Raw genomic sequence first — 14,840 nt, 5'->3', positions numbered from 1 at the left:
AATATGACCCAGAATACCAGACAAATGTCTTCCTTTTATCCATTCAACCACCACCTTACAATCCATTTCAATTTCCTTAACCATGATATTCTTCCTTTTATCCATTCAACCACCACCTTACAATCCATTTCAATTTCCTTAACCATGATATTCTTCCTTTGGCAGCAGCGACGAGACCAAGCTAAAGCAGACAATTCAGCTTCCTCCACCGATTGACCCATAACCATTCTTCTTACTCCAGCCAATTCAACTTCTCCTGTTGCATTCTAACAATAAATCCAGCTCCCATCCGCCTTACACCTGAAAGCTCAAAAATAGAGGCATCCACATTCAGTTTGCTCTCAACCGGAGCTCTCCATTCACATGTTCGATTAATCTACAAGATCCTCCTTCTTGACCTTACTCCCTTAACAAGCCTGTATTGCTCTAACAAATTGCCAGCTAGCTCAATAACTTGCAACGGCTCAAAGCTCTTTCCTTGAAAAATCTTCAGATTTCGAACTTTCCATAAAGCCCATAGGAAACATCCGATTTCTTTAATCTCTTCATTCTCCATTATTTGGAAAATATAAAAAATCCAATCTTGCACAGAAGAGAACAACACCTCTATGTTAGTAAAACCCCACTTACAAAAATGCCAAACTACTCTTGCTAATGGACAGCAACAAAGACAGTAGAAATCAGTTTCCAGCTTATTGTCACAAGAAGGGCAATTGCTTTCATATAGGATGCTCCTATAAACTAAGGCTTGGCGGGTTGGGAGAATACCATTTAAAGTCTTCCACAAAAATAAAATAACCTTCCTTGGTAATTCCAAGTGCCATATTCTTTTCCAGAAGGCCATCATATTACAACTTGAACTCCCCGCTACTTGCAAGTCCAATAAAGATTGAGCCATTCTATACCCAGATTTCACTAAGTAGTGACCATGCCTGTTAAAGAACCACACTTGCTTGTCATTGGGACGCCTGTAGCTCAAAGGAATGGACAAAATCAGTTCACGCTCATAAGGAGGAAAAATCTCTATTATTTTCACATCATTCCATGTCATGGTCCTTTGATCGATCAGCTCCGATACCTTTATCTCTTCATCAACCAGTTGATTAGGAAATGATAGAAGCCTAAGAGATGCATACGGAATCCAAACATCATTTAAGGCACTAATACTCTGTCCATCTCCTACCCTCCAAATTGCACCCTTTCTAATCAGTTGTTGGCTTTCCCGAATGCTTCTCCATAAGTAACTTGGGTTAGTACCAATTGGAGCATTCAAAAAATCAGTTGTGGGGAAGTATCTTTCTTTGAGCACTTTGTAGGCAAGTGTGGGCACTTGTAACTGAAGTTTCTATCCTTGTTTCGCAAGCATGACTAGATTGAAGCTTTTTGTATCCCGAAATCCCATTCCGTCTAAATATATATTAGATTATATTTATTTTATTAGAGTGAACTTTAATTTGATGCATTCAAAAGAGTTTGTAGAGAAAATTATATTATATTAATCAATTACATGAATGTATGATTTTTATTGATAAAAAAAAAGATAAATTGGTATTAATTGAATATAATTATTTATTTTGGTTTCAACCATTAAAAGTTTCGAAATATATGGTTTTAAAACAATACTTAAGCAAAGAAGATAATAATGCTATTAAAAATCTAGTAATTTTTTTTCATTAAAAATATATTGTTCAAACAAAATGAATAACATTTGTGATTTTGAAGTTTTCATTTTTATTAGATGATGTATATCAACTTTCTAGATGCACGAATTGTACTTAACTAAATATTAAGAGAATATAAACTGTTAGACAAATGTCAGATTTGTTTAACTATAGTGATAGTTTGCTCTTCCTTTTGCCATATACATTTGTTTCTATTTTTTTGTTTTTGTTGTTGTAGTATATTGTATTGCTAACTGCATGAATGTATGATTTTTACTGATAGAATAAAAAATAAACTGATATTAATTGAAGATAATTATTTGCTCTAGTTTCAATTATCGTAAACATGCACTAACATATATGGTAATAAATAGTACTTATTGAAAAAAAGACAATAATCATATAAAAAATTGTTAAATGTATAATAAACTATTAAAAAATGAGATAGTATATAACTTGTACTATTGGTAAATTAAGATAAACAGTTGTAGAATATAAGACAACGGTATAATGTAAATATCCTATTAATATAAAATAGTTATTAATTTTTAGTAGTTTCTATTTTTGATATATAAAATAAATGGTTAAAAGTTATTAAATTCAATTTTGTTTATTCAATGATAACTGTATGCTATATATATTGAGAAATGTAAAAACTTTCTTGATTTTTTTATTTTATTTAATGAATTGAATGGATATTTATTGAAATTTAAATATTTATGTATAAAATAAATGTCTAAATACTAAGTTCATGTAGAATAAAAGGATATAAACAAAAAATAGTATTAAATTACAATTGATAATTATTAAATGAATCTATCCTTTAAATATTAAAAGTTAAAAATTATTATTTTTAAGTATTTTTATTGAAATAAATAAAAGTAAAAAAACCCTTCAAATGTTAAAAATAACGTAATTTTGACATAATAAGGTGTGAAAAAAATTAATTTAATTGAAAATGACAAATGTCAACCAATTAAGCCAATCAATTATATTATTTATAGATATATTATAGATATCTTTTATATTCATACTTTTTATTATTATTTTTATATTTTATTGTCAATTCACCAACTAGTGTTTGAATAATTCGTGACATTAACTAAATAATAGACTTTATTATAGTTATTGACTTTATGTAATACTATAGATTATTAAAAAAACTATAAGCTTCAAAATTGAAAAAATCATTACCATATGTGGCACAAACTTTCATTGACTTGAAAAACAATGTATGCTCCTTCACACATGCAAGTGAGTCTCAAATGTTTTTCAAGATATTTTATTTTTAAAATAAATTTTCTGAAAATATTAAAGTTATGAAATATCTTTAAACAAAAAACATATTATTTCAGAATTTTTTATGGCGAAGGTATAAAAAACGTGCCTCCGAATCAGCTTCACGTTATTTTCAACTCAAAGAAAACTCCCGGAGGCGGCACGTTCAGCCACGCACCACCTTGGGGACGGCGTGGTATTAAGATGGCGATCTCAAAGCTTGGACTTGATATGATGAGATGGGCCGACAGACAACAAAACGCTCAAGGGGGGCACCGAAATTTGTTGTGGCAATGCTCTTTCCAACGATAGTCGGCTGGCAAAGCTAAGAAAGCATACAAAGCGTGTGATAAGTAGCTGGAGTGTCTTGCCTTAATTAGTCTTTATTAATGTATAAATTAATATTTTTTAAAATGTATTAATTAATTGAGATATTATTTAATTAATAAATTAATAATTATATTAATTTAAATTATATTTATTAATAAAATATTATATTTTAAAATTAGAATAAAACAAATAATAATTATTTATTATTAAAATTATATATCTGGACGAGCAACTTGGCTCGTGGACACCTGATGAAGTCCAGCTTTGGAGGAAAAGAAAAGATAATCCAACCAGAGCAGGTGTAGGTGGAAAATAAGGAAACCAAAGTGTGAAAGTCGATATCATGACAAATATTCAAAGTTTTGCTCGATTATACATTTTCTCAATTCAAGACCAAACAGAGTACATAAGAAATAGAATGTGCCAACAACCTCACCACCAACCATAATTAAAAAGACAAGGAATATGATGTTGCCTTGAAAGTTGGATGCTACAAAATAAGAGATAAAAGATTCCCTTGTATAGCCTCTGATTTGGAGATAGGAGAGATCGTTTCTCCGTTTCAAACTAGTGAAAGGCAGGAGAGGGGGAGGAGAAGATCATGGCAAGATGGTCTTGTTACAACGATGTCCTGCCATTCACAGCTATGGTTGCATTAGAATCCGCCAACGTAGGCCTCAACATTCTATTCAAAGCAGCAACTTTGAAGGGGATGAGCTACTACATCTTCATCGCCTATTCTTATGCTGTTGGCACCATTCTTTTCCTCCCTTTATCCTTCATCTTTCCCAGGTCTTTTCTTTTGTCTTTCTTATGTTTACATATACATGCTGTCTTCCTGTCCAAATCCATTCAAATTTTTGTACTTGGATGATACATCTATGTTCGCTTTTGATGTCTGCAGTAGAGCAGTGCTTCCCCGGTTGAAGTTCCATGTTGTCTCTAGAATTTTCCTTCTTGGGCTTATTGGGTATTGAACTGAGCTGTAAATTTCTTTCTTTTTTCTATTTATGGGATGTGATCAGTTTCTGGTGCTTGAAAAAAGATTAGAAGATACTAACAGAAAAACCAAGATCGCTTTTCCTTTTGCGAGCAGGTTTTCAGCTCAAATATGTGCATACAAGGGTATAGAATATAGCTCCCCAACTATGGCTTCTGCGGTCAGCAATCTCACACCAGCTATTACCTTCATACTTGCCGTTCTCTCCAGGTTTCTTCCTTCTTCTCCTAGCAGTTCTTCATCATCTCAAACTCTACATTTTATCTTGCATACTAGTATGACATCTCTCCTTTAAACTTCAACTAGCCTTGAAATTAAAATATATGTACCCTTGAAATCATTCTCACAATGAAGATTACAAAAATAAAGGATGGACAGATAAATAATGGAGAAGTTGAGAATTAGAAACCAAAAGCTGATCACTCAATTTCATACAGAAATATTTAAAATCTTTCTTTGATAATTGTAGTTTAATTTGCCAAAAATCACAATTTTATGCTATGAAAGCTTTTGAATGTAGAAGTGACCATATGCAGAATATTTTATCTGGTCAGATATAGACAGTGACATAACATTACCAGCAAAAATTGTACAGAAGTTACTATTGTTTTGTCTCAGACTTGCTAGTATCCTGAGTCTTGTTTTTTCTCACTTTCCTTGGATACCATAACTAACAAGATTGGAAAGAGTAGCCTTGAGAAGCTCATCTAGTCAAGCTAAAGTCTTGGGGACCATAGCATCAATATCAGGTGCATTAGTAGTTGTTCTCTACAAGGGTCCCAAAGTTTTTTCCTCTCCACGTGGGACATCATCATCTGTTTTACTTGAATGGCCCCTGGAGTCACCAGAATCAAATTGGGTCATTGGTGGGATCTTACTCGCTGTTGCCTATCTTCTTTTCTCATTCTGGTACATTATTCAGGTAAAACATGTGTATTTCCAGGGGACTCTGGTTCTTCTGGAGAACTATTTACTAGTATGCAAATTCCTCAGTTTAGAAAATTTTTAAGTTTTTAACATAGAACTAAACTTTAATTAGGTTGATCTTTCCAGGCCCAAGTTATGGTGATATACCCAGCTGAGATAATTGTAGCCTTCTTGTACAACTTATGTGGGACCATTGTCTCTGCACCAGTTTGCTTAATAGCAGAACCAAACTTGAGTTCTTGGAGGCTAAGGCCTAGTGTAGCAGTTATTGCGGTCCTATACTCAGTAAGAAATTTAGTGATCAAACTACACTTAAGGAGAAGACAATTGGTAGTATCTAAATGTGAGTTTTTCTATTTGTCAAGGGAATTTTCCAAACCGTTTCCTCTCTTGTGGTCATATGGGGCCTTCACTTGAAGGGGCCTGTCTACATTGTAATTTTCAAACCACTATCAATAGCCATTGCTGCTTTCATGAGTGCCGTTTTCCTAGGTGATTCTCTGCATGTGGGAAGGTACCAAAACTATCTTTTGATTTCATATTTTTCCTTTACCAGTATTGAGTAGAATCATTCAAAGGCAAATATTTTACTTTGGTCAGCCATCCCCTTTATAATCACAAATGATAAGCCTAGTTCAATCTTAATTTTGCAGTATTGTTGGAGCAGTTATCATATCTATGGGATTTTATGCTGTAATATGGGGGAAGGCAAAAGAAGAACAAAGGATTCACGATGACTCTGGAATAAACAGCTTGGAGCCCTCGTCCAGTGGTAAGGTTCCTTTGTTGCAAAGCCATAAGCTGGAAGATACGTAGCTGTTAGAACTTTGAGATCATTTTGAAGATATTTTTAGAGGCAAAAGAGTTCCTTGAAATTTATGTACGTGACAGATGAAAAATACAGCTATGTCTGCCACAGACCTAGTGAAATGATATAGTCTTCTTTTGTGTAAGAGCCACGTGGCTTCCATATCCTAGGAAAACTCTAGGTAGATTATGTTGCATTAAAAAATCCCTCCCGGTAATGATGATGGCGTTATGTATATGTATTGTAATCTGGCTTTGAAATGTGAAAGTCTCAGTTCCCCTGTTATTTGCAAGGAAATATTAGACAGCCATTACTTTGATCAAAATAATATTCACTTACTCTGTTTTTCTAGTTCAGCTTAACCATTGGTTATGTTGTGTGCATCCGATTCCTACCAAAAAAATCCGACAGTAGCACAGAGATTGGATGGAAAATAGTGGTGGTCTTCAATGATTCATTTCAAGCTTTCTGAATCATTAAGTAATTTGTTCAGTACAAATGCAATGCAGAGACCAAAAGACTTAAAGGAGTTTCATAGAACTTGGAATAAGTCGGAGACAACGCATCATCTGTATTTGTTATCCTTTTGATTAAAAACGTCATGTGTACACAGCAGCATACTTGAAGTGTGACGCCGACGATGAGATGATCACCATTTTACAGGAAAATCCAAGTTTCCGGATTTAGCAAATTGCTTATTGTGATGAAAGATTGCACTGTATGGAATGGTGGAATGATGGATTGTCTTAGTGTGAATGAAGCGTTAACAACGTCATCTATCTTAAGCAAAGACACCTGCCAATGCTCTCTTTCATTAATGAAAGACGATGTGGCATCAGACAATGATGGCTTGCCTTCTTGTCCGAAGCTTGCAGAACTTTAGTCCCGTTAGTTTTGTTACTCAATGTTTGTCTTTTCACTATTATGTTCTCCTGTGGTTTGAGAAGGCCCGCCAAATCCTGCTTTTGATCAGTTGACAGAAACCTATGCATTTTTAACCATCCCACCTTACAACTTTTTACAAGCAATATGATTTTTACAACTTTTTACAACTTCCCACCAATGATGAGACTAAAATAATCAGATTTTTAATTTCAGAATGGGAATGGATGGCCATTTGGAATTTAAGAAGTGGAAAGGTTTATGTAACATTTTCTATTGTTTCATGTTTATGTTAGTGCCTTCAGTCCCTTAATTTTTCTCTTTCCTTTCTCCCGTCTTTCCAAACCAGGATGGAGAAAGTAGCATTGAGAAGCTCAAGCACTCGAGCTAAAATCATTGGCACCATAGCATCAGTGTCTGGTGTATCAGTAGTTGTTCTCTACGAGGGCCCCGAAGTTCTTTCTTCTTCACGTTGGTCATCATCATCTGTATTGCTTCAACAGCCTCTCGGATCATCCCAATCAAAGTGGGTGTTTGGTGGGCTCTTACTAGCCGCGTCATATCTTTTATCTTCATTCTGGTATGTCATTCAGGTAAAACTAGTTTGCTAGGCCCCCTGGTTCCTCCAGAAAACTGTTCAATTATAAGCATTTTCTAAGATAGAAAATTTTCGCATAAACTAAACTTGAATTGTTGATTGTTTTACAGTCCCAAATTATGAAGATATACCCAGAAGAGATGATTGTGACTTTCATCTACAACTTGTCTCTGACCATTTTATCTGTGCCAGTATGCTTTCTAGCAGAATCAAATATGAGTTCCTGGAGACCAACACCTAGTATAGTAGCTGCTTCTATCCTATACTCGGTAAGAAATTAGTATCAACGACAATTGTAAGGAGATAATTTGCACTATCTAAATGTTCCTTTTTCTTAATTTGTTTAGGGTCTTTTTGCATTAAACTTCAGCTGTGGTGTACACTCATGGGGTGTACGCTTGAAGGGGCCTGTGTATGTTGCAATATTCAAGCCATTGTCAATTGTCATTGCAGCCATTATGAGTGCCTTTTTCCTTGGTGATGCATTGTATCTTGGAAGGTATTAAAGCCATCTCTTTAAGTTGTGCAATATTACTAGTTATTAGTAGAGCCATTTCAAACATGCTGCAAACATCTGTACTTTTGGTTGGCCATTCCTTCTACAATCACTCTTTGACAAGCATAATTCAATGGTAATGTTGCAGTGTCATTGGAGCATTGATCTTATCAGCTGGGCTCTATGCTGTACTATGGGGAAAAGCACAAGAGGAAGAAATGACTCACTATGACTCTGGGTCAAGTAGCTTTGGATCCTTGTCAAGTTGTAAGGTCCCTTTGTTGCAAAGCCACAACGATTAAGAAATGTAGCTTATTGGCTCAATGCTTCTTCCCTCATCATTGGAATGCTATCCCTGCAGAACAATGGGAATCAAAAGGTTTAATAAGTTTCTTAGATCAGAGTTGAGATTAATTTAGCTTGTTTCTTTTGGTTGAACCATTTCGGTTCATGGATTGACAAGGACAGCTTGGGGCAATAGCCTCTTCTGGTTAATAAATCAGTTGCACCTGCTAAGGAGAGAGGAAGGGCCCTCCAACAAGGAAGGATTTGTCTTCTTGAATACATGAAACAAGATAGTTGAGAATTCTTATGTTTTAAAATATGTGTCTCTTTTTGGATTAATTTTTGGACAAAAGCATCACGTGGTGTTGAAACATAAACAAGTGCCTTCGTATGGTTGGCAAATTGCATAAGAAATGTTTTATATACAAGCAATTGGTCTGTTGTGAGTTTTATTTATTTATTTATTTTTTATAAAAAAACTATTAGCACACTATTACATATATTAGATTATATTTATTATGTTGGAATGGATTTCAATTTGGTACTTTCAAAAGAGTTTGTAGAAAAAATTATATTGTATTAGTCAACTGCATAAATGTATGGTTTTTACTAATAACAAAAAGATAAATTGATATTAATTGAATATACTTATTTGCTTTGATTTCAATCACTAAAAGTTTCTAAATATATGGTTTTAAAACAATATTTAAGCAAAGAAGATAATAATTCTATTAAACATCTAATAATTTTTTTCATTAAAAATATATTGTTCAAACAAAATGAATAACATTTGTAATTTGAAAGTTTTCATTTTTGTTAGATGATGTATATCAACTTTTTAGATGCAAGATTTGTACTTAACTAAATATTAAGAGAATATAAACTGTTGCACAAATATCAAATTTGTTTAACTATAGTGACAGTTTGCTTTTCCTTTTGCCATATACATTTGTTTCTATTTTTTGATTTTTGTTGTTGTAGTAGTATATTGTATTACTGAATTGCATGAATGTATGGGTTTTATTGGTAGAGGAAAAGATAAACTGGTATTAATTGAAGATAAATATTTGCTCTAATTTCAATTACCGTAAACATGTACTTACATATATGGTTGTAAAACAGTACTTTTTAAAAAAAAAGACAATAATCCTATCAAAGATTATTAGATATATAATAAAATATTAAAAAAATAAGAGAATATATAACTCGTGCTATTGGCAGATTAAGATAAATAGTTATAAAATATAAGATAATATTATAAAATATAGGACGATAGTATAATGTAAATATCCTATCAATATAAAATAGTTACTAATTTGTAGTAGTATCTATATTTTATATATATAAAAAAAATGATTAAAGGTTATCAAATTCAGTTTTGTTTATTCAATGATAACTGTGTGCTATAGATATTGAGAAATGAATAGATCTTTTTAATGCTTTTATTTTATTTAATAAATTTGATGGATATTTATTGAAATTTAAATATTCATATATAAAATGGATGTTTAAATACTAAGTTCATACAAAACAAGAAAATATAGATAAAAAATAATATTAAATTACAATTGATAAATATTAAATAAATCTATCCTCTAAACATTAAAAGTTAGAAATTATTGTTTTCAAATATTTTTTTTATTGAAAGAAATAAAAGTAAAAGAACCTTTCAAATGTTAAAAATAATGTAGTTTTGACATAATAAGGTGTAAAAAAAATAAATTCAATTAACAATGACAATCAATTGATTCAATCAGTTATATCATTTTTATATATATTATAGATATCTTTTATATTCATATTTTTTTATTATTATTTTTATATTTTATTGTCAATTCACCAACTAGTGTTTGAGTAATTCGTGACATTAACTCAATAATAGACCTTATTATGTTATTGACTTTATATAATACTATAGATTATTTAAAAAACTATAAGCTTCAAAATTGAAAAAATCATTACCGTATGTGGCACAAACTTTCATTGACTTGAAAAACAATGTATGCGCCTTAACACATGCAAGTGAGTCTCAAATGTTTTTCAAGATATTTTATTTTTAAAATAAATTTTCTGCAAATATTAAAGTTATGAAATATCTTTAAACAAAAAACAAATTATTTCAGAATTTTTTATGGCGAAGGTATAAAAAACGTGCCTTCGAATCAGCTTCACGTTATTTTCAACTCAAAGAGAACTCCCGGAGGCGGCACGTTCAGCCACGCACCACCTTGGCGACGGCGTGTTGTTAAGATGGCGATCTCAAAGCTTGGACCTGATATGATGAGATGGGCCGACAGACAACCAAGCACTCAAGGGGGACACCGAAATTTGTTGTGGCAATGCTCTTTCCAATGATAGTCGGCTGGCAAAGCTAAGAAAGCATACAAAGCGTGTGATCAGTAGCTGGAGAGTCTTGCCTTAATTAGTCTTTATTAATGTATAAATTAATATTTTTTAAAATTTATTAATTAATTGAGATATTATTTAATTAATAAATTAATAGTTTATTAATTTATATATTAATTAATTTAAATTATATTTATTAATAAAATATTTATATTTTGAAATTAGAATAAAATTAATAATAATTATTTATTATTAAAATTATATATCAGGACGAGCAACTTGGCTCGTGGACACCTGATGAAGTCACGCTTTGGAGGAAAAGAAAAGATTATCCAACCAGAGCAGGTGTAGGTGGAAAATAAGGAAACCATAAGTGTGCAAGTCGATATCATGCACAAATATTCAAAGTTTTGCTCGATTGTACATTTTCTCAATTCAAGACCAAACAAAGTACATAAGAAATAGAATGTGCCAACAACCTCACTACCAACCATAATTAAAAAGACAAGGAATATGATGTTGCCTTGAAAGTTTAATGCTACGAAAAAAGAGATAAAAGATTCCCTTGTATAGCCTTTGATTTGGAGATAGGAGAGATCGTTTCTCCGTTTCAAACTAGTGAAAGGCAGGAGAGGGGGAGGAGAAGATCATGGCAAGATGGTCTTGTTACAACGATGTCCTGCCATTCACAGCTATGGTTGTATTAGAATCCGCCAACGTAGGCGTCAACATTCTATTCAAAGCAGCAACTTTGAAGGGGATGAGCTACTACATCTTCATCGCCTATTCTTATGCTGTTGGCACCGTTCTTTTCCTCCCTTTATCCTTCATCTTTCCCAGGTCTTTTCTTTTGTCTTTCTTATGTTTACATATACATGCTGTCTTCCTGTCCAAATCCATTCAAATTTTTGTACTTGGATGATACATCTATGTTCGCTTTTGATGTCTGCAGTAGAGCAGTGCTTCCCCGGTTGAAGTTCCATGTTGTCTCTAGAATTTTCCTTCTTGGGCTTATTGGGTATTGAACTGAGCTGTAAATTTCTTTCTTTTTTCTATTTATGGGATGTGATCAGTTTCTGGTGCTTGAAAAAGATTAGAAGATACTAACAGAAAAACCAAGATCGCTTTTCCTTTTGCGAGCAGGTTTTCAGCTCAAATATGTGCATACAAGGGTATAGAATATAGCTCCCCAACTATGGCTTCTGCGGTCAGCAATCTCACACCAGCTATTACCTTCATACTTGCCGTTCTCTCCAGGTTTCTTCCTTCTTCTCCTAGCAGTTCTTCATCATCTCAAACTCTACATTTTATCTTGCATACTAGTATGACATCTCTCCTTTAAACTTCAACTAGCCTTGAAATTAAAATATATGTACCCTTGAAATCATTCTCACAATGAAGATTACAAAAATAAAGGATGGACAGATAAATAATGGAGAAGTTGAGAATTAGAAACCAAAAGCTGATCACTCAATTTCATACAGAAATATTTAAAATCTTTCTTTGATAATTGTAGTTTAATTTGACAAAAATCACAATTTTATGCTATGAAAGCTTTTGAATGTAGAAGTGACCATATGCAGAATATTTTATCTGGTCAGATATAGACAGTGACATAACATTACCAGCAAAAATTGTACAGAAGTTACTATTGTTTTGTCTCAGACTTGCTGGTATCCTGAGTCTTGTTTTTTCTCACTTTCCTTGGATACCATGACTAACAAGATTGGAAAGAGTAGCCTTGAGAAGCTCATCTAGTCAAGCTAAAGTCTTGGGGACCATAGCATCAATATCAGGTGCATTAGTAGTTGTTCTCTACAAGGGTCCCAAAGTTTTTTCCTCTCCACGTGGGACATCATCATCTGTTTTACTTGAATGGCCCCTGGAGTCATCAGAATCAAATTGGGCCATTGGTGGGATCTTACTCGCTGTTGCCTATCTTCTTTTCTCATTCTGTTACATTATTCAGGTAAACCATGTATATTTCCAAGGGACCGTGGTTCTTCTGGAAAACTATTTACTCGTATGCAAATTCCTCACTTTAGAAAATTTTTAACATAGAACTAAACTTTAATTAGGTTGATCTTTCCAGGCCCAAGTTATGGTGATATACCCAGCTGAGATAATTGTAGCCTTCTTGTACAACTTATGTGGGACCATTATCTCTGCACCAGTTTGCCTAATAGCAGAACCAAACTTGAGTTCTTGGAGGCTAAGGCCTAGTGTAGCAGTTATTGCGGTCCTATACTCAGTAAGAAATTTAGTGATCAAACTACACTTAAGGAGAAGACAATTGGTAGTATCTAAATGTGAGTTTCTCTATTTGTCAAGGGAATTTTCCAAACCTTTTACTCTCTTGTGGTCATATGGGGCCTTCACTTGAAGGGGCCTGTCTACATTGTAATCTTCAAACCACTATCAATAGCCATTGCTGCTTTCATGAGTGCCGTTTTCCTAGGTGATTCTCTGCATGTGGGAAGGTACTAAAACTATGTTTTAATTTCATATTTTTCCTTTACCAGTATTGAGTAGAATCATTCAAAGGCAAATATTTTACTTTGGTCAGCCATTCCCTTTATAATCACAAATGATAAGCCTAGTTCAATCTTAATTTTGCAGTATTGTTGGAGCAGTTATCATATCTATGGGATTTTATGCTGTAATATGGGGGAAGGCAAAAGAAGAACAAAGGATTCACGATGACTCTGGAATAAACAGCTTGGAGCCCTCGTCCAGTGGTAAGGTTCCTTTGTTGCAAAGCCATAAGCTGGAAGATACGTAGCCGTTTGAACTTTGAGATCATTTTGAAGATATTTTTAGAGGCAAAAGAGTTCCTTGAAATTTATGTACGTGACAGATGAAAAATACAGCAATGTCTGCCACAGACCTAGTGAAATGATATAGTCTTCTTTTGTGTAAGAGCCACGTGGCTTCCATATCCTAGGAAAACTCTAGGTAGATTATGTTGCATTAAAAAATCCCTCCCCGTAATGATGATGGCGGTGTGTATATGTATTGTAATCTGGCTTTGAAATGTGAAAGTCTCAGTTCCCCTGTTATTTGCAAGGAAATATTAGACAGCCATTACTTTGATCAAAATAATATTCACTTACTCTGTTTTTCTAGTTCAGCTTAACCATTGGTCATGTTGTGTGCATCCGATTCCTACCAAAAAAATCCAACAGTAGCACAGAGATTGGATGGAAAATAGTAGTAGTCTTCAATGATTCATTTCAAGCTTTCTGAATCATTAAGTAATTTGTTCAATACAAATGCAATACAGAGACCAAAAGACTTACAGAGTTTCAGAGAACTTGGAATAAGTCAGAGACAACGCATCATCTGTATTTGTTATCCTTTGGGTTAAAAACGTCAAGTGTACACAGCAGCATACTTAAAGTGTGACACCGACGATGAGATGATCACCATTTTACAGGAAAATCCAAATTTCCGGATTTAGCAAATTGCTTATTGTGATGAAAGATTGCACTGTAGGGAATGGTGGAATGATGGAATGATGGATTGTCTTAGTGTGAATGAAGCATTAACAACGTCATCTATCTCAAGCAAAGACACCTGCCAATGCTCTCTTTCATTAATGAAAGACGATGTGGCATCAGACAATGATGGATTGGCTTCTTGTCCGAAGCTTGCAAAACTTTAGTCCCGTTAGTTTTGTAACTCAATGTTTTGTCTTTTCACTATTATGTTCTCCTGTGGTTTGAGAAGGCCCGCCAAATCCTGCTTTTGATTAGTTGACAGAAACCTATGCATTTTTAACCATCCCATCTTAGTCCCACCGAGACTATCAACTATCCTTCTCACACGCATTCTGGTCAGATCTTACCAAGCTGACAATTTTCAGATTGTATGATCTTGTGGTTCAAGATTAGCAGAATCTAAATTGTGATTGCTTAGTTTCCATTAAAATTGCTAAAAGCTAGTTTGGTATGCGTCATGTAAGGGCCTTAAAGTCAACTCCTTGATTATAAGTTCAGTAAGGACTTGGGAATTTCAGTTGCCTTATGATTTTTCTGGCAGGAATGTTGCTTGGTTGGTTCACTACTGAAAAATATGTAAACTAGCTTGACTATGGATAAAAATCACAAAGATAAATCCTCAATCAATTAAAAATTTCAAGCAATATATACACTCCAGCAGTACAACTTTAGTTCATAAACATGTTTTTTATGATATCCTCATTGGTGCTGTGTTTTTTTTTTTTTTTT

General features: G+C 33.5%; 3 protein-coding genes across 3 annotated transcripts; all 3 read left to right on the top strand.

Moving 5' to 3' along the window:
* The first annotated feature begins 3,658 nt into the window (after positions 1-3,658).
* Positions 3,659-6,289, top strand: LOC18600721 (WAT1-related protein At5g40240-like). Its single transcript, XM_007031340.3, has 7 exons — positions 3,659-4,061; positions 4,174-4,239; positions 4,366-4,479; positions 4,948-5,191; positions 5,323-5,481; positions 5,562-5,710; positions 5,850-6,289. Exons 1-7 carry the CDS (start codon positions 3,871-3,873, stop codon positions 6,010-6,012), a joined length of 1,086 nt encoding a protein of 361 aa, XP_007031402.3. The 5' UTR covers positions 3,659-3,870; the 3' UTR covers positions 6,013-6,289.
* Positions 6,290-6,409: 120 nt separating this feature from the next.
* On the top strand, positions 6,410-8,697 carry LOC108661533 (WAT1-related protein At5g40240-like). The gene is made up of 4 exons (XM_088805815.1): positions 6,410-7,479; positions 7,595-7,753; positions 7,832-7,983; positions 8,129-8,697. Exons 1-4 carry the CDS (start codon positions 7,237-7,239, stop codon positions 8,280-8,282), a joined length of 708 nt encoding a protein of 235 aa, XP_088661941.1. The 5' UTR covers positions 6,410-7,236; the 3' UTR covers positions 8,283-8,697.
* Positions 8,698-11,072: 2,375 nt separating this feature from the next.
* On the top strand, positions 11,073-13,670 carry LOC18600719 (WAT1-related protein At5g40240-like). The gene is made up of 7 exons (XM_007031337.3): positions 11,073-11,451; positions 11,564-11,629; positions 11,755-11,868; positions 12,337-12,580; positions 12,704-12,862; positions 12,943-13,091; positions 13,231-13,670. The coding sequence occupies exons 1-7, from the start codon at positions 11,261-11,263 to the stop codon at positions 13,391-13,393; spliced, it is 1,086 nt and encodes a 361-aa protein (XP_007031399.3). The 5' UTR covers positions 11,073-11,260; the 3' UTR covers positions 13,394-13,670.
* Positions 13,671-14,840: the final 1,170 nt, after the last annotated feature.

Source organism: Theobroma cacao, chromosome 4 (genome assembly GCF_053813885.1).
Source record: "Theobroma cacao isolate CCN51 chromosome 4, ASM5381388v1, whole genome shotgun sequence".
In the NCBI taxonomy this organism is placed as follows: Eukaryota; Viridiplantae; Streptophyta; class Magnoliopsida; order Malvales; family Malvaceae; genus Theobroma; species Theobroma cacao.
This window is presented reverse-complemented; position numbering and strand designations above follow the sequence as displayed.